The 20,588-nt window shown below is 35.5% G+C and overlaps 1 protein-coding gene across 8 annotated transcripts in view; it reads right to left on the bottom strand.

Moving 5' to 3' along the window:
• Positions 1-20,588, bottom strand: part of TRMT44 (tRNA methyltransferase 44 homolog) — a 164,242-nt gene that overhangs the window by 134,561 nt on the left and 9,093 nt on the right. For all 8 annotated transcript variants that reach the window (XR_011969444.1, XM_072620126.1, XM_072620127.1 and 5 more), the window contains 6 exons: positions 19,433-19,544; positions 15,259-15,478; positions 10,214-10,282; positions 8,820-8,927; positions 7,832-7,903; positions 1,399-1,505 (listed from right to left, as the gene is read on the bottom strand). Coding sequence is in view for 7 of the 8 variants with exons in the window: in XM_072620126.1 (XP_072476227.1) it covers positions 1,399-1,505; positions 7,832-7,903; positions 8,820-8,927; positions 10,214-10,282; positions 15,259-15,478; positions 19,433-19,544 (688 nt within the window). In the remaining variant the exon portion in view is untranslated. The remainder of the gene's footprint in view (positions 1-1,398; positions 1,506-7,831; positions 7,904-8,819; positions 8,928-10,213; positions 10,283-15,258; positions 15,479-19,432; positions 19,545-20,588) is intronic.

Raw genomic sequence — 20,588 nt, forward strand, 5'->3', positions numbered from 1 at the left:
TTAGCTAGGGGCAAGGAAGTTCAAAGTAGGTACAAAAGATTACTTTAACATTTTGCTTTTATTCTATAATAATGAAAGCTAAATTGGTAAGAATAAACCCTTAGGTAAAGAAGGTCTTAGAAACCAGTTATTTACCATTAAATTATATAACTTCTTTGCAAATCAGATTGCCTTCTGGGTTTTCATCAAAAGCAAAAATTATCTCCAATACAGGATTTTGATTGTGTGGATATAAATCTCTCACACTATTTTAAAGTGATTAATTTATTAGAATATGTTTTTCTTTTGAATATTAACTTTAGTTCATTTCTCCGCACCTTGTGAGAGGGCTTATTCCACAAAATAAACACAAGATGATTTTTTATCTGATAAAACGTTGATTTCAACAGAGCAAGGACCATGTTTATTCATTGGTGACCTCACTTAGCATCAAACACATGGCGTTCTAAAGAGTAGGTGGTCAATAATGTGTGCTGAACTGAGGGGCACAGTGCAAAGAACGCTAGACTTGGAGTCCAAAGACCTGGGCTCAGATCCCAGTTTGGATACTAGTCATACAGGTAAATGTCTTTTCATGACCCTCATCTTCCTTGTCTATAAAATATAAATTACAAACCTGTGCTATCTATTTCCTAAGGTTGTGCAGCAGCAAGCACCCTGACGCATCCAGGATGGCCCACTAGCACAGTTTCTTATAAATGGTTTTCTAAAAGGAAACCAATTTTTGAGGAGTCAACAACCTTGTTTAGTCACATTCACCAAAAGAGAAAATACAAGCAGAGAAATAAAGACCAAGCGTCTAACTGTCTGACCATAAGCAATACATACATCACAGACCAACAGATAGATCCAACTCTCTGACCATTACATGTATACATAGTTACCAGAGACAGAAGTACCCACATCTGGGTTTTCAAAGCTGGGGGTGCCCCTTAATAGCTACCCAGCGTCTCATCTGGCACAGGAACCTTCTTCCAAAGAGTAAGCCCCAAAGCAAAACCTCACCTCAGAGTGTATATATATATATATATATATATATATATATACACACACACACACACACACACATATATATACACATTTCCGACTTGGGGGGCATCAACACACTGGTGACCCGGAGCCTCATTAGAAATTAACAAAAGGTGTGGGCCTTCTCACAAAACAAGCCTCCCCTAAACAAGCTTCCCTTAATGGGCTCCACCTGAGGCCTATTAATGGGCTGGGAAGATCTTTTAATTCTCATTAACATTACAGGTAGTTAAAAGAAAAACACTTGACAAAAAACCATACAAATGGTTAAAAGACTATATAAACTTTTTTTTAAATAACTAGAATTAATGTCTAATGGTCATAGTTTAGATCTCAAAATGTTATCACCATTTTTATACCAGATATTACCTTGCTGCAATCACAGGTATCCATGGAGTAAGCTCATCTGAATGGTTTCCAATTAACCAATCAACATCTGGGAAAAGGTAACTATCATTTGGTCTGATTGCACCTTCCTGAAACAAAGTATAATTTGTGTTCAAAGAAATCTCCAATTAACTAAAGAAAATGTCAGGCTTGTGTTTTAAAAATACAAAGGAGTGAAAATTATTTTTCTGACAGTTGATCTTCACTTAGTTATTAAAATGTATTATTTTGATACTTATAAGTAGGAAGAAAAAACTAAACACCCGCTGAGATTTTGAGCTGTATATTCTAGTTTCAAGATCAACTTCTATAATCTGAGGAGATAATACCTTCTACATTGAGTTACCTCTCAGAAAAACCAGACCAGTAGCCCAGTTTTGTTGAGGGTAACAATTAAATTATGGATTACTTAAACACTCCCTACTCTTTCAAGGCTTTCAAGAGACAAACCCATCTGCTCAAGTCCCATGTTCTCCACCACGTTCCTCTCTACCACAAAAAAAATGAGATACTTACCAGACAACACCAAAGTAGTCTATTTTGGGCACTAATCAGTTGTGAGGTTTTAACAATTCTTTTGTCAATGATCTTTTTTATGACACTTCCCAATGATTCTCATCCCACAACAAAAACCTCCATCCCAGCACATCAGTATGGCTAAGCAAAACTAATCAGTATATTCACCCACCCATGTCTGAAAAGGGATGCTTCATTCTACTTCTTTAGTCCATCACTTCTCTCCTGAGAGATGGGATACGTGCTTCATCCTCAGTCTCCTGAAGTCATGACTGCTCACTGTGCTGCTTCTGATTGTTAAGTCTGTCAATGTCACCATTCAGTTGTTGTGATGGCAATCAAATTAGGATCTTTTGCTGTTCTTGTTTTGCTAAAAGTGCCTCTGACTGCATAAGGTGATTAAAGATCCTCCCCACCCATTGATGGACCCTCCTTGAAGGAGTTGTTTTGTAGGAGGGTCCCAAGTACCTTTTGTTTTTTCTATTGAGGCACTGGGTCAGAGGGTTATGCCTTCTGGCTCTGAAAACTGTATAAATACTCTGAGGATGATGTTTTACTTTGAGGCTTACTGAGTGGAAGTGTTTGTTTGGCCAAAGGAGGACTCTGAGAAGCTGCTAAGGAGTCCCCCTGACTTTGAAAACCCAGATGTTGGTGCTTCCTTCTCTGGTAATTATGGGCAGACAACTGGCCTTGTCTGTTGAATTCAGGCTGAGGAAGCCATGTTTGTTGATCTTTGATTTCTCTGTATTTTCTCTGAAGTTCAGGGTGCTGACTCCCCTGAACTAGGTGAATGATATATGTGCTTAGTTAAAGGAATGATACCTGTGCTTGATTAAAGTGATTGTTAATCCCTCAACATTTGCCTTTTCTTTTATGAATGCAGATCTAAAAACCTGTGATAGCAGGCCCCCCTGTGTATTTTGGGGTGCTTACTGATACAGTTGTTCAAAGATTTTCCCCCTTAACAAATCTTACCATTCTGAGTTAAAATTATCAGGAAAACCTTCCATTCAGATATACTATACTTCAGACAGGTATCACTTAGTTAAGGTTGAAGTTGGTCAAAGGATCCCAGGATTTTGACCTGGAAGAGGCCTCTAAGACTATCTAGCCCAACCCACTCATTTGACGGATGAAAGAACCAAGTCTCAAATGGGTTGAGAGACTTCCTCAAAATCATGCAAGTAATAAAGTTAAGATTTGAATCCAGGGCCTCTGACTCCAGTCATTGTTCTTTATACAACAATTTCATTTTACATCTATAATAAATACACTGTATTTAACCAAGTAAAAGGTATCCCAAAATATAAAAAAATTCTTCTGAAAAGATGAAATAAAAGTACTATGTTAGTACTCATAATTATTTACTATTAAAATAGGAGGCTTCTTAGAAAGTGAATCAACCACAAAAATGAAAAATTCTCTACTCTCAAGAAACTTTTATTCCGTCAGAAAAGATAACATGAAGTGTAAAGGATGACAAATTTCAAGGGTTTAAATGCTGACTCTGCTACTTACTACCTGTTTAAGTGCTACCTGTGTGACTAAGCAAATCGTGTCATTTAAAAAAGTTCAAGATACATAGTTTCTGGGTAATTTGATCATTTTATTAATAATGCAAGCAAATTATTAATGAAAGAATGGTCTGTCTCTCTTAGACCAAAGATACTTATGGCAGCAAGGCTCATGGTTTATACACCCTTCAAAGAATATGTTTTCAATGAAGGGCTGCAAGTGACATTATGGCATCCTTGGAGAAAGAAACTATCTCAGACCACTCTCTATCTAAACTAAAGGATCTATCTCTAAGCAAGCTTGGGCTTCCTTACCTTGGAATAAATTCCTTGAAAAGTTGGGTAGGGTCTGACCAAGATGAGGACAGTTAATGTGGTTAATAGGTAATATCCTTCACAAGACTGAACCTTTTTTAAAATCAAAAATTTAGAAAAAGAGGAGAGCCTCTGAATCTCCCCAAGATAATAGTTATTAATAATAATTTCTTTAACATACACTTTCCTTGGCCTCAGTTTCTACATTTGCAAAATATGAGGTTTAGTCAGTGAGTCAATATGTCCCTACTATGTGCCAGGCACTGTGCTAAGTGCTACGGATACCTAAAAGAAGCAAAAGGCAGTCCCTGCCCTCAAGGAGATCACAATTTAACAAAGGAGATAACAAGCAAACAAATGTATACAAATAAGCTATGCACAAGATAAACAGAAAATAACTGAGAGTAAAGTCTCTAGAATTAAGAGGGGTTGGGAAAGATTTTCTGTAGAAAACTGCATTTTAGTTGGGACTTGAAAGAAGCCAGGGAAGTCAGGAGGCAGAGGTGGAGGGTAGGAGTGGGGGTGGTAATATTCAGGCATGTGAGACAGAGAAACTGTGTGGAGCTAGAGAGTTTAGTTAATGAAACAGCCAGGAGGCTAGTGTCGCTGGATCAAAGAGCACATAGCAGAGGAAAAGGTGAAAGAAGATTAGAAAGGTACCTGTGGAGGGGTGAGGTGGGGGTAGGCAGAGTGGCAGGAACTAGGTTATAAAGAGCTTTGAACACCAAACAGCAGATCAAATAGACTAAATGACCTTTAAGGCCACTCTAAAATCAAAATATAATCTCTAATTCATGCATCATGTGTTTGTGTGCACTTATATATTTTTATTATAAAAAGGACTGGAACAAAATATTTTGCAGTATTTGTTCCTTTACTACTCTTTCAAAACACTGACTTGTTTTTCTCTTTAAAACATCATAGATTAGTAAAGTCACAATTTGCATTTAGATAATTACCCATAATCAAATTTATAGTCATTTTGTCTAATGGCACTTCTGAAAAACAAAAACCCACCTGCTCCTCTCATAAACAATTATAAAAGAGCTAATGAATATAGCAAATTGCAACATCCTTATTTTTTTTTTTTTAGCTCAAAGAAGAAAAGTGAAATCAAGGTTCTTTTTTGTGGTTTCCATAATGACATTATTATAAACAGGTGTTTTTTCTTACTAGAAGTAACTTGTCCTCTAGTTAACAATGAGATCTGATAAAAAGAGGTCTTTTAAAGTTTTCTTTCATCTTAAAATATAAACTTCTTCATTATGCTGATTCATCCATTTGTAGAGAGTCAAACTTGGGGTCAGTATTAGAAAAAAAGTTTTAACAATTCAAACTGGTCTAAAATGGAAAAGGCTGTTTCTGAGTTATCAGGTGCTCCATTATGCAGGGGGCCATTTGTCAGGGGGTTTCATGAATAAGGAAGGGAACTGAAGTCAATGACCCAATTTGTCTGTGAGACTAAAACCATGCTTCAGTCCAATCCTTCTCTGAACAGGAATTCTCTGTCAATTAATCAACAAGTATTTATTAAGCCCTTACTATATGTGCCAGGCTCTGCAATAGCTGCTGAGAATATAAGTACAAAGAATGAAACAATCCCCACTCAAAATTAGTTCCATTAAAGAAAAAAATTTTATGATTTTCAAGAGTACCAAGGCTGGTAATAAATTATTTACTCTGAATATCCTCTGGTAAATAAAACATTATCTATTTTTGGTTACTTTTAATTTGATTAAATTCAACTCAACATCTACTAAGTATCAGCTATGGTAAGTTAATAGAGAAGATACAAAATTGAAGATAAGGTTCCTGACCTCACAGACAGTTATCTATATGGGAAATGAGACACAAATAACTATAATTCAAAGTGCATACGCTGATCTTTTGCCAGATTAGAAAGCAACTACAGAAATTTAATTATCTTCTGCTCCAGAACACAGCAAGCAGGCTTGATTTTTTTTTTTAAAGGGTTAACCCAGAAAATTGGTAAATACAACAAAACATGTAAAGAGTCAATGTTGGAAGGGCTGTGGGAAGACAAGCAAGCTATTAATACATTGTTGGTGAAACAATACGTTGGCCAAATCATTTTGGGAAATAATTCAGAATTACTCAATAAATCACTAAACTCTTTATACCCTTTGAGCCAGAGATACCACTGGCTGGGCATATACCCTAAGAAAATCAAAATCAGAAAATATAAGGTGCCATGTATCGCAAACATTTATATTATTGCTTTTTATTATAGGAGGAAAAAAAAATGAAAACAAAGACGAAAATGCCTGAACTGTGGTATATGAATACAATGGAATATTATTCCAATGTAAGAAACAACAAATATGAGGAACTAAGAAAACTTGGGAAGATCTGTCTAACTGATGCAGAGTGAAGTAAGCTAAATCAGGAAAGCATACAAGACTACAATAATTCAAATGAAAAGAATACTAAATCAAAGCTAAAAGCTGTCACCTTAATGAACAACCTTGGCCTCAGAAAAAAGATGAGGAAATGTGATTCAACACTTCCAATGGAAAGGAAGGGGAGGAAGGGTGCAGAATGTTACAAATTCAGTGTTGGTTGATTTTTGCCTGTCTTCCTTTGTTACAAAAGAAAGCCTCACCTGGGGAGAGGAAGGCAGAGGTTGGGAATAGGCAAGGAGATATCCAATAATAGAAAAACAAAAGTATCAAGTAAAAGTTTTTTTTTTTTCCTTCAGGAAAGGGCTTAAATGTTCAGCGGGCAATAAAGAAGTAACAGATGAGAAAAGTGAAAAGTATGAAATTTTAATTAGTTGTGGAAAAGAGAGTCTCTTTAATTGAGTGGCTGAATATGAGGCTGAGAGATTTCAAGGGATCAAAATGCCCTTTTCTGACTCTTGGTTTTTTTTTTGTTTTTGTTTTTTCTTTTAAAGCCAGAAACAGGTTTCTGAACTGTACTCTAGATATATGCCAGCTGTCCAACTTATTGAATCACCCCAGATACTCCCTGGGATCAGGAAGGGAGGCCTTGTGGCATAATAACTGATATGAGATCATAAAAAGAGCTTCAATGGACATGAGGTTACCTAATCCAACATTTCATCTTACAAATGAAGAAACTGAGGTTCAAAGGTTAAATGGTTTAACCAAGGTCATAAGAGTCTAAAGTGGGATTCTAACCCAGATCTTTTATGTATCCAAAATCAACTCTCTTTTCTCACCGCTTCTTTATATATATCACACTGCTTCTTTGCTTGAAAAAGAAATGGATTCAGAGTCAGAAGACCTGGATTGGATTATCAGTTATGCTCCTTCCTACCTGTAAGACTTTGGAAGGTCATTTAATTACTTTGGGCCTTAGTTTCCTCAAGTTAATTCTAGTGATTTCCCTCTGCTGATTATCTCCAATTTATGCTCATCTATTTTGTGTGTAGTTGCTTACCTGTTGTCTCCCTCAGTAGACTGTGAGCCCTTTCAGAACAGGTGCCGTTTTCTGCCTTTTATTTCTATCTGCAACGTTTGGTACAGTCACAGGTATTTAGTAGGAACTTAATGAATGCCTGTTAACTGTCTGACCATGTGGTACCACCTTGAATCCACTTATCATCCCATTGACCATCCTCTGAATGCACAAAGGATTTCAAGTTTCTATCAAAAACGTAGGATGGGATAGAAAATTCCAAATGTGGCATAACAAAGGCAGAGATCTCCTTCACTTGGAATACTGTGCCCTCTAAATGATGACTAAACTACCAAGGCATTCTAGCTACCACATCGGACTTCAGTGTTTACATCTATGATTATGTTAGTAACATATGACCAGGATTTTTCTGCATACATGCACTGAACAGTAGTTAAATATAACTAAAGACAGGAAACATTAATTTCTTCAATTCACACTGAAAGCTACAAAAAGAATCTATTATTCTATCCTTTTCAACCTACAGAAATCCTTGAATACCCAAGAGCTGACCAATGAGGATTATCACTGGGGGTATTTCTTATCATGCTATAAATACATTAATTTTCTGCAAGTAATGAAAACAATGACAATCAATGCTAAAGTCATTTAAACAAAAATGTAAATACCTCTAATTGAGTTTGTGGTCCGTACATGTTCCATATTTTTCTTCTTCGAACATCAATCCCTCTACCCGGATGCTGAAATATTTGATTTGTCAAATCAAATGGTTACTTTGACAGCAAGACAGAATAAAATTAATACTAATCTAGTATTAGGAGAAATTGAGCAATGAGAAATTAAATGTCTGGAAACATTTACTACATTACTAAAAACATTACTACAAACTAAACCACAAGTACTAAAACTAAACTGATGAGAAAGGGATACAACACTGACTTACTTCTTAAAGTACTAAAAACAAAGAGTGTGCTCTAAGACGGCTGTATCTACCTGCAGCTACCAGAAAGAGTATTCGATTCTCACATAGTCTTCTGCCAGGCCTGAGCTGAAAGCCTTCTCATAAGTTATGGATTAGTACTATGCTTTCTCGTTAAAATACACTTTCTACCTCTGTTCACAAATGTTATACTGCAAATCCAGTCAAATATTTATTAAAGTATTTTAAGTGAATAGCAAACCAATTAGTTGTGGGCTATCAAACTGACTCAACAAATGCTGAGTCTTGTATTATGTTTCTGACGGTGAGAGCAGAGGAAATCGGGAAGTATAGAGTAAACAAGCAGTCAAAGTCAAGGAGGAAAGAAAGGAAAGAAAGGAATGGAAGGAAAGATGGAAAAAAGAAAGAAGTAAAGAAGGGAGGAGAGGGGACAAGAAGGGAAAAGAGCTAAGGAAAAAAGGGGGAAGAGAAAAGAGAGAAGTATATAATGTACTTTTTTTTGTGCCTAAAAAATGGTCATTTAAATAACTGTTCTCTCTATTAAGATACTTAAGTCCTTCGTTTTCTCAATAGCTAGATTAATTTCATGATTACTCTATACTTACATAAATGGAACAAGTCTGAGTGACCTTGAGTTTGATTCTTTATAATAAACATAATAATAAAACATAATTAAAAACACAATAGCATATTTTTAAAATAATAATGTATTTTACCCCTTCACTGCTTAAGATATGAACAAGGAGACCGTTGCCACACCCCAAGTCGATAAAGGACTGTTTTTCAGTTATGCCCTTCTTAGCTCGTTCTTCTTCCCAAAGAACCTAAGCAAACAGAGGGAGAGAAAAACATAGTTTCTAATCAACTCTCTGCAAAAGTCAAATCATTTCTAGGATACAAAATATCTGTTTGAACAGAGGAGAAAAAACTGATTTGAATAGTTTAAATTCCTCAGCATACATTACAAGGCCCACCATAATCTTGCCCCACCCTGTCTAAGAAACCTTAAGACCCCATAGTCAGTAACAATGTCTCAGTCACATCTGTCTACTTCCTCACCTCTGCTTATCTTCCAAAACACATGCTACATTCACTACCATATCTTATTTTAATTCGAACCGTTTATTCATATGTGCATCCTCACCTTCTCAGCACCCTAAGATCACTGCCAGATGCAAAACCCATAATATTGGGACTCTGATTTTTATATTTCAAATCTTGAGATGGGAGCCAAAGAAACTAAAAACTCTGGATATTTTGAAAAGTGAAGCAATTCTAGTATCCTGAGGAACAATAGTACAATGATACAGACGGTTGTCAATATAAAATAAAGATGATTTAATGTAAAATAAAGACATGTTTCGATGAGATTCTTGGTGAATTTACAAAATAAATATCACTTTGGTCTGGGATAAGTAGTCCAAGAATGTGACACATTTAAGATAGGAACTGAGTTGCAGGAGTTTTTAAGACAACACTGGATAAAGAATTGCATGAGTTCCCAAAAAATTTCAATTTTAATGTTTATAATTTTTCAAAAGCATAAGGGAACTCTTAAATCAAGAAAAAATTAATCTAGAATAGGTAGAGAGGAAAGGTGGCTAGGGACTAAATTGCCAAGGAAAAAGGAATATGGAAAAAAGAAAAGGCATGAGACATAAGATTATCGGGTAATGCCTAGAGTAAGGAGATATAGGGCAAAAGTTCTTTCCACAAGTCATCATCTTGGAAATTTCAACATCTTCTTGTGGCAAGACTATAGAACATGATCAATTATCGAATATCTTTCTGTTTACACTAATTTCATTAGATATCTGTTAATTTAGCCATAATCTGAAGAACCTACATAAAAGCATCCTCTGACCTTAGTGTCCTGCTGCGAACAAGCAAGACTTTACATTTCAAGCACACTTGTAGAAATTCAGATACATTTTAACATACTGACACAGATTAATGGTTCTGTCAAGCAAAAATTCAAGTTGAAAAAAAAAACTAGCCAATTAGAAAAAAGTAAACCAATCTTAATTGCTAGATTTGATGACTCTTCTTCACTTTTGCAGAAATTAGATATTGGTTCCTCAGGATTCACTTACATTAGATAAGTTCTTACCAACAGATAAGTAGCAATAGCAACATCTTCATATACAAACTTTTCAGGATCTGTTACTTCAGGCCACACCTGAAAAAATATAAATAACAAATTTTAAGGCCTTTTTAATGTTTTTTTAATTGGAATTTTTTATTTCATTAAAAAATTTCCCATTTACATGTTAAAAAAATTTAAAAATCATTTTTTAAAGTTTGAATTCTGAATTCTCTCCCTCACTCCTGCCACTGCCCCCTCCTTGAGAAGGCTAACAATATGAGATAGACTATATATGTGAAGTCATGCAAAACATATTTCCATATTAACTGTATTTCAAAGGAAAAAAACAGACAAAAAATAAAACAAGAAAGAAAGAAAGCAAAAAAGTTATGCTTCAATCTGCATTCAAAGTTCATCAGGTCTCTCTCTAAAGTAGAATAGAATTTTTCATTGTGAGTCTTTTAGAATTGTCTTGCATTATTGCATTGATCAGTGCAGCTAAGTCTTTCACAGGTGATCATCATCACACTATTACTGTTACTGTATACAATATTCTCCGAGTTCTGCTCATTTCACTTTGCATCACTTCATGTAAGTTTTCCCAGGTTTTTCTGAAACCACCTTGCTCATCATTTCTTACAGCACAACAGTATTCTATTACAATTATATAACACAACTTCTTCAGCCACTCCCCAATTAATAGGCATCTCCTCAATTTCCAATTCTTTGCCACCACAAAAAAAGCTGCTATAAATATTTTTGTACAAATAGGTCCTTTGTCCTTTTCTGTGATCTCTTTGGATAGAGACCTAATAGTGATATTGCTGGGGCAGAGGACATGCAGTTTTGTAGCCTGTTGGGCATCATTCCAAATTGTTCTCCAGAATGGCTGAATCGGTTCACCACTCTATCAACAGGGTCCTGATTTTTCCACATTCCCCCCCAGCACCTGTCATTTTCCTCTTCTATTAAGTCTGTCAGTCTGACACTTGTGTATGATGGTATCCCAGAGTTGTTTTAATATGCATTTCTCTAACCAATAATTATTTGGAGCATTGTTTCATGTGATGATTGACAGCTTTGATTTCTTCTTCTGAAAACTGTCTATTGATCTCCTTTGACCATTCATCAATTGGGGAATAGCTCTTATTTTTTATAAATTTGGTTCAGTTTCCTATATAGTTGAGAAATGGGGCCTTTATCAGAGAAACTAGCTGTAAAAAATTTCCCAGTTTCCTGTTTTCCTTCTAATTTTAGCTACATTTAATTTTATTTTTACCAAAGTTTTTTAGCATCATGTAATCAAAATTAATTATTTTACTTCCCATGATCCTCTCTATCTTGTTTGGGTAATAAACTCTTCCCTTATACACATATCTGACAGGTATATTTTTCCATGCTCACCTAATTTACCTATGATATCAGTCTTTATGTCTGAATCATTTATCCATCCATGATTATCCATTAAATTGGTATATGGTGTGAGATGTTGGTCTGTCCCTAGTTTCTGCCAAATTACTTTACAGTTTTCCCAGGAACTCTTGAGTTCTTACCCCAAAAGCTTGGATCTTTTGCTTTATCAAATATTAAATTACTATGGTCATTTTTTACTGTGTATTAGATACCTAATCTATATTCCACTATCTCTTAGCCAGTACCAGATCATTTTGATGATTACAGCTTTGTAATAGTTTGAAATCTAGAACTGCTAGGCTGCCTTCCTTCACATTTTTTTTTCACTGATTCCCAAAATTCCTGATCTTTTGTTCTTTCTGGTTTTTGCTTTACGTTCTACACGAACATTTGTATTAAATGCATGTTGCACAGAAGAATGAAAATGAATAGGAGAAACCATAAAACAAAACAAAACATAATACAAAAGAAAATGGTCTGTTTCTATCTGAGATCCAATTCCATAGTGTTTTCCCTGGATGTGGAAGGTGTTTTGCATCAAGAATCCATTGGGAATTTTTTAGGTCCTTGCAATGCTGTGAAGGACTAAGTCTACCAAAAAATTCCTCCCACACTGTGGATGTTGTGTGTACAAAGTTCTCCTGGTTCTGCTCTTTTCACTCAGCATTAGTTCATATAAGTCTTTCCAGGCTTCTCTGAAGTCTTCCTGTTCCATCATTCCTTACAGCACAATAGTATTCCATTACATTCATATACCACAACTTGTTCTGCCATTCCCCAATTGATGGGCATCCCTTTGTGGTTTCTGGCCACCACAAAGAGAGCTGCTATAAATATTTTTGTACATATGGGACCCTTTTCCATTTTTATGATCTCTTTGGTTAACAATCCTAGAAGTGATATTGCTGGGTCAAAGGGTAGGCACATTTCTGTAGCCCTTTGGGCATAGTTCCAAATTGTTCTCCAGAATGGCTGGATTAGCTCACAGCTCCACCAACAATGAATTAGTGTTTCAACTTCCCCACATCTTCAACATTTATCATCTTCCTGTTTTGTCATGTTAGCCAACCTGATAGGAGTGATGTGGTACCTCAGAGTTGTTTTGATTTGCATCTCTCTAATCAATAGTGATTTAGAGCATTTTTTCATACGACTGTAGATAGCTTTAATTTCTTCCTCTGAAAACTGCCTGTTCATAAACTTTGACCATTTATTAATTGGGGAATGACTTGTATTCTTGTACATTTGACTCAGTTCTCTATATATTTTAGAAATGAGGCCTTCATCACAGACACTAGTTGCAAAAATTCTTTCCCAGTTTTCTGCTTCCCTCCTAATCCTGGTTGCATTGGGTTTGTTTGTGCAAAAACTTTTCAATTTAATGTAATCAAAATTATCCATTTGGCACTTCATAATGTTCTCTATCTCTTCTTTGGTCATAAATTTCTCCATTCTCCATAAGTCTGACAAATACACTATTCCTTGCTCCCCTAACTTGTTTACAGTATCAATCTTTATACCTAGATCATGTATCAATTTGGACTTTATTCTTGTGTACAGTGTCAGGCATTGGTCTACGCCCAGTTTCTGCCACACTGTTATCCAGTTTTCTCAGCAATTTTTGTCAAACAGTGAGTTCTTATCCCAGAAACTGGGGTCCTTGGGTTTATCAAACAGTAGATTGCTATATTCATTGACTACTGTGTCTTGAGTACCTAACCTATTCCACTGGTCTACTCCTCTATTTCTTAGCCAGTACCAAGTGGTTTTGATGATTGCTGCTTTATAACACAATTTGAGATCTAGTAGGGCTAGGACACCTTCCCTAGCATTACTTTTCATTAGTTCCCTTGATATTCTGGACCTTTTCTTCTTTCAGATGAATTTCATTATTTTTTTTCTAGCACTATAAAATAATTCTTTGGTAGTTTAGCGTAACACATTGGAATTTTTAAGGGTTGGAGAGATGATAAAATGAATGAGATAACAGGGAAAATTTGTCCCCATGAACTTATTCCATATAATTAGATATTACTGACTAGCCCAGTAACAAAAAACATCTATCTGGTACTATACAAATAAAGATAATATCTTGACTAACATGGAGTTTGACTAAGATTATTCCTCCCTGAGCGAAACAGACTCTGTCATGAGGATGTGGCCCAGAGAATGAGTTGGTAATAAGTAATAATTATATCAGGCTTCCTTACTTATGATGTTATTATATTTCTTGTTGCTTCTTTTTCTATTATAAAGTAAGGAAAAACACCCAAAAAAGGGTATTATTTTCACAATGACTATAGTTCAAATGCTATATGCTTGAAGAATCCTGATTTTTTTGTGCTCTTTAGAAAGACAGTAAGTCAATAAGCATGTATCAAATGTTTATACTGTGCCAGCAACTACACTAAATGCCGAGGCCATAAGGAAAGAAAAAAACCCATCAAGGAATGTACACTCCAATGGGAAGACAGCACATGAATAACTAATTACATAAGAGATTTGTACAGAGTAGAAAAAAGGCTATCTGAAAAGGGAAGAATTAGCAGCTGAGGGTACCAAGAAAGGTCTCTTCTAGAAGGTGAGTGTTGAGCTAAATCTTGAAAGAAACCAGAGTTTCTAAGAAACAGAGGGAAGGGGAAAGAATATTCCAGGTTCAGGAACAGCCAGCACAAAGCCAAAGATACTGGAGATAGAGTGTTCTGTTCAAGGAAAGACAAGGAGGCCAGAGTAGCTAGATCACAGAGTAAGTGGAGGGGAGTAAAGTTTACGAAAACTAGAAAGGTAGGAAAGGGTCAGATTATAACTAGTTTTAAATGTCAAACAGAACAGTTTATCTTTGATCCTGGAGGTAACAGGAAGTCACTAGAGCTTACTGAGTAGTGGGGAGACATGGTTGGATCTACATTTTAGAAAAATCACTCGGGCCATGAGGGGAATGTAGCCTGGAGCAAGGAGAGACTTGAAGCAGAGACTAGTGAGAAAGCTATTGCAATGGTCTGGACAAGAGGTGATAAGGGCCTGAATTAGGATTGTGGCTGGCCATAAGAATGGAGAGATGTTGCATAGGGAGAAACAACAACCACTGGCAACAAATTTGCTATGTGGGGAGAGTGAAAATACAGATGAAGCACTGAACAATTTAAAAAAAAAATGTTAAATTGGGAATATCATCACCATGTATCGAACACTAATAAATAGAAAGACAGCAAAGAAGAAAGAAGAAGAAAATGTCCTCAACTAAAGGTCTGGGGTTCTAAAATGGTCTCTCCAAATTCTGTCATGTGACCTTAAAGGAGTTGCTGAGCCTCAGTTTCCTTATTTGTGAAACTGAAATAATAATATCTAGTCTGCCTTCCTCCTAGGATTACTAGGAGGATTAAATGACTGTAAAAGTGTTTGGTAAATAATAAAGAATTATATAAATGTGATGAGTTGTTTTTACTTAAACAAAACAAGGAAGTAGCTGACAAAGCTCCCCACACCCCTCTACTATACTTCTTTGCTGTGTACGCTGTATTACTTACACTTGCTGACTGCAATTTGTGGGAAATTTGAAATTTTACACAACTTTAATTTTAACTTATGACATCATTTTACATGACTTCATTGAAAAACAAGACTGATAAGGAAAATCTGGTTTTCATCAGAATTACCTTAACCATTTCTTTGTACTTCTCTTTGAGTTCCTGGTAAACTTGACTATATTTCATAAGTGAAATAAGTGAAAGAGTGCTTTTAAATTCATTCTTCTTATTCTCCACAGACCACCTGGCCAACTTGGACAACAATTCTTTTCCAAGCCAGGAAGACTTAGGGTATATAATTCCATCTGAATCCCATCTTTCTGGAGAGAAAACTAACATGGATATATACCTTTAAAAAAAGGGAAGAAAAACAACAAATAAGCAGGCTTACCTAGAAAGCATGTATTATGCACTTACTTCCACAAAAGAGGAAACTAGAAACTATAATTAAATTATATTTTGCCACAAATATGAAAATGATTTGGATCCTGGACACATATTTTCTCTCTGAAGCCCTGCCCAATCTGGCATCTCACCTTACCTCCTATGGCTTCTCACATTTACACCAAACTGGACCACTCAATGGAGCCCATCATACAGACACGTGCTCCATAGACCTCTATACCTTTGCTTTCACTTAATTCCTAAGGCTTGGAAATGTCTCCTTCCCCCTTTTCACCTGTCAAATTTCTACGTGTCTTTTAAGAATCAATTCAAATACCAGCTCCTTCTTTAGACTTTGCAGAATCATTTGTTTTCTAACTCTCTAATACACTTCCTATGTTAATACAATGTATAAAGATTATTTGCATTGATCTTATTTTGCCAAGTGACTGAAAGCCCCAGAAAGCAGGGACAACCGCTTATATAAATGTTATATAATCCTCTTGATTAAGCAAGTCAGTGCTTAATAAATACTCTATTTAAATCTAACAAAGGAAAACACAGAGAAAAACAGGATGCATTCCCCTTTGGGATCCTATGCCAATATGCTTCTTGTAATACTATTATAATTATGTTAATAGTAATACTTGTAATACTATAATATTAACTTTGTTTTCTTTAATGAATGTCCTTATGATATTACCCTACTTGGTCAGCCTCTAAAATAATATAAAGTTGTGCTTAATCATTCAATTTTTTTGTCTATTTTCAGGAAAGCCAATGAAGGCTAAAGTCACCCATATAAGGCCACTGCTGTACAATACCTCAAGAAGACTGGAAACTCAAATCTACTGACCTGAAAGTGTCACAGTTTGATCTACAAAGATATTAGAATGTCAAGTTTCAGGATGCTTTTTCCATCTGTGAGTACAAATGTCTAAAATTTCTTAAATACTTCAAAAAAAAATCTGTCATATGTATGAAGTACTCACTCCAGTAATGAGCAAGAAAACTCCTACCTCATCTTAACAAGCGATCTTCATAAGCTGCTGTCATTAAAATATGTGTGTAGAGACCTCTAGCAATATCTGTATCTGTACAGACGTAGATATAGATCTACATAGAGATTAGACATAGATATAAATACACATACACATCATAAACTATACATACACACATGTGTGCTTCTGTGTTTGTGTTTAGCTTGACTCAATCTGGGTCAATATGTACAGAGCCTGCTGACTGGCATTCAAAGCCTCCCCAGCTCTGTAAGCTCTACTATTACTACTACTGACCTTCAAGTCTTAGGTCAACTTCACACTATAAGACATTAGAGGAAAACTTTACTATAAGCTTCATAAAACACACTTAGGTTGTAAGACAGCCTTACCTCATTCCATTAGACTCAGGTCAAATAAGGGCACCTTAAGGGCTAACATGATCAGCCAACCATAAAAGAGTTCTCAAAGTCACTCAAGGCAATCCCAAAAAATGAGTTTCCAAAAATGCTTTGAACAATGACACGATGACAATAAAGATGGACAATGAATCAAATGTACTGCTTCCCAAGATGACAACTTTCATTTAGACATATAAATCTGAAATTCTCCATGACTCAATTTTGCTCCATGTTAAAAATGTTCTCACATGATCACAGAAAAAGGAAAATGACTCATATGAACAAAAATATTTGTAGCAGCTCTTTTTGTGGTTGCAAAAACTTGGAGACTTGAAGAACTGAAGAATTGCTGAACAAGTTGTGGTCTATGTGTGATGGAAACCTACTACGCCATAAGAAACAAGCAGGATGGTTTGAGAAAAACCTGGGAAGATTTATATGAACTGATGCAAAGTGAGCAGAACCAGAATACTATACACAGAAATAGTAATATTGTTATCATGGTCAACTGTGAAGGACTTAGCTCCCCTAATCAGTACAGTAATCTAATACAGTTCTGAAGGACTCATAATGAAAAATGGTGTCCATATATAGCAAGAGAATACTGAACTCTCAGTGCAGCCTGAAGCATAATTTTTTCACTTTACTTTTCTTGACTTTTTGTTTCCATAACAGTGTTAATATGGAAATACGTTTTACATGACTTCACATGCACAAGTGGTATCATATTGCCTGACTTCTCAATGGGTGAGGGAGGAGCTGAAGGGAGGGAGGAAATTTGGAACTTGAAATTGTAAAAATGAATGTTAATAAATAAAAGAATAAATAACCTTAGAAGAAGCAATAATGTCCTCGCACAAGTATATTCTATGCACTCCTGAAACAACGGGCCAAACACACAGCCAGAAGCTCCCGAAGGCAAGTTTAGAGCTCATAAGAAAATAAACAAAACATAAAATACATCATACTTTACTAAAAGGGAAAATCTACGTCAACACCATCAAGGTTACTTCCAAGGCAACCTTCCAAGGAGAAAGATATAAACTTGACCAAGCACAATATTTTTAGAAGACAATAAAAAGCCTTAAAAGGCTATTGATTAAACCCCAACTCTGCCCTAAGAAAGTCCTATGTTACAAAAGGTCACACTGGTAAAGCATAATGGAAAGTTATCAACAAACTTTAACACACAAACTATCTGCTATCAATCCAGTAGATGAATGAATAAGCATTTATTAAGCAACTCTTATGTGTTCAGCACTAAACTAGGCAGTGGGAGTGCAAATATAAAAACAAAAATAGATGAGTTTGTACTCTAGTAGGGAAAACGACATGAATAGAGGAGGGCTTACTAGCAAGGCGAGTCTTCTGAGGTCTCTGGATTCACAAGCCCACTACCCTAGTTCAGAACCTCATTACCTCTTGCCCAGACTGTTAGAACAATTTCCTATTTGATCATCCTGCTTCTGATCTCTTCTATTTTCTCCACAAGCTGCAAAAATAATACTCCTAAGGCATAGCCATGGCCAAACTAATCCCCTTTTCAAAAATCTTTAGTGAATGTTTTAGCACTACACAGCATTACAGTATGTTATACAAAGATGATCATAAGACCAAGCCCATATCTTTAAGCATTTCCCTTAGGGAAACAAAACTTTTAACATATGATTCAACTTTTTAAAGTGATTTGGGTTTTCATTGTTTTTGTTGTAGTTTACTTGTTTTTGTTTTCAAAAGTGGGTACTCTTTCTTATCCAGGTCAATAGCTTCTCCTGGGGCCAATCCTATGGATTGGCTTGAACCTACTCCCTTTTTCTAAATGGTTCCAGTTTACCTGTTCTTAGGCAACCTGCTGACCCTCCACCCCAGAAGCTTACCATTTTTGCTTGCCTTCTAGACTCTCCACAGGATTTAGTTTTTGCTGCAAAGAACTCCTGAGTTCCTGCAATCTGCCAGCCCCAATCTCCTCAGAAGCAGAGACTACAGGCATGCATCACCATGCCCTGTAGTCACTTGGTTTAATTAAGTGGTACAGAGGCAACATGATATAGTAGGTAAAAATTACAGCCTTGAAATCAGGAATATCTGGGTTCAGGTTCAACCTCCAAAATATATTAGCTATATGACAAAGTGCAAATTACTAAACTTTTGAGCTTCTATCACCTCTCTAAGTTTATGATTCACTGGTGAACTGCCAATCTACATTGCCACAGAAATTTCAATAGAAAGAATTCTACGTGCTCAAAACCACAGACTCAATCTAAAAGAAAAAATTACTTGGTAGTAGTCCTAGGTACAATAGGAGTTCAAATATTAGGATGATGGTAAAAATAATACTTTACCCATATTATAGCATGTATCTAAGGAGAGATATAATTAGACAAATAATAAAGGTAAGGTTCAAAAACATGTTCAAAGCAACAGATACAGTATTATCTATATCTCTGGATCATGAAGTTACGTAAAGAAAAGAAATAGTCAAAACAGTAACAGAAAAAGAGTATTTTTAAGGGCTCTTACCATTCTTCATCTTTGTTGTGTTTAAGCTGAATTTGGTAGATATTGCTTTTCTTAACTTTTAAATGTTGTTCTCCTTCCAGAGGTAAAAAGGTTACAGTTCCGTTGAAGATGTCTGGGGAAAAGGATTGGGGAATGGTGTGATTATTTAAAACATCTTATATGTACTCCATCAGAGAGAGCAGACAAAAAAACATATCCCATCCTCAACCATATACATGAAAACTTTGCATGAGTTTCTGACTAGGGTCTCATTTCCAAAACATATATGGAAAATATATAAGAATATATTATATACATATAAGAAAAACATAAGGAAAAAAGCATTGCTCAAATGATCAAAGGATAAAAAGATCAATTTTCAAAAGGAATATATCCATCAATATTAATAAGAAAAAATGCTCCAAATACATAATAAATGCAAATTAAAGCACTTCAGAGGACCCACATCACACCCATCAGATTGAAAAAATGATCCCCCAAAAAAAGATGACAAATGCTAGAAAAGCTAAGAGAAAACAGGCTCAATAACCTACTGTTGGTTAGAGATGTGAATTAGTACAACCATATTGGACAGCAATATGGAACTATGTCCCAAAAGACACTAAGTTATGTATGACCTGTGACCTAGCAATATCACACTGCCCCAAAGAGACTGAAAAAGGAGTAAAAAGAACCTATACGTACAAAAATATTAATAGTAGATCTTTTTGTAGTTTCCAAAGAACCAGAAACTAGCCAACTAAACAAATAATGGCAGATGAGCAAAATAGAATGCTATTTTGCCATAATAAATGAAAGGGATGGGTTCAAAGATACCTGAGATTAGAGAAGTAAGCAAAACCAGAGCAATTTATGTAACAACAAAGATAAATGACTTTGACAGAGTGAAGAAATCTAACCCATGCCAACCAATATCATAGAAAAATAATAAACTATGCTACTTTCTGACAGAAAGGTGATGGATTTAAGATGAGAAGTTTTGGACATGGATATGTGGGAATTTGTTTTGACTACTATATTCATTACAAAGGTTTTGTGGGGTTTTTTCCTCCCTCTCAATGGGGTCAGGGAGAGGCTAAATGCTTGTCAACTGAAAAATAAAAACAAATGAAAGGTTTTTTAAAACAAAGTATCTGGAATAATCATGCATTTATTC

Source organism: Notamacropus eugenii, chromosome 6 (assembly GCF_028372415.1).
Source record: "Notamacropus eugenii isolate mMacEug1 chromosome 6, mMacEug1.pri_v2, whole genome shotgun sequence".
Lineage (NCBI taxonomy): Eukaryota > Metazoa > Chordata > Mammalia > Diprotodontia > Macropodidae > Notamacropus > Notamacropus eugenii.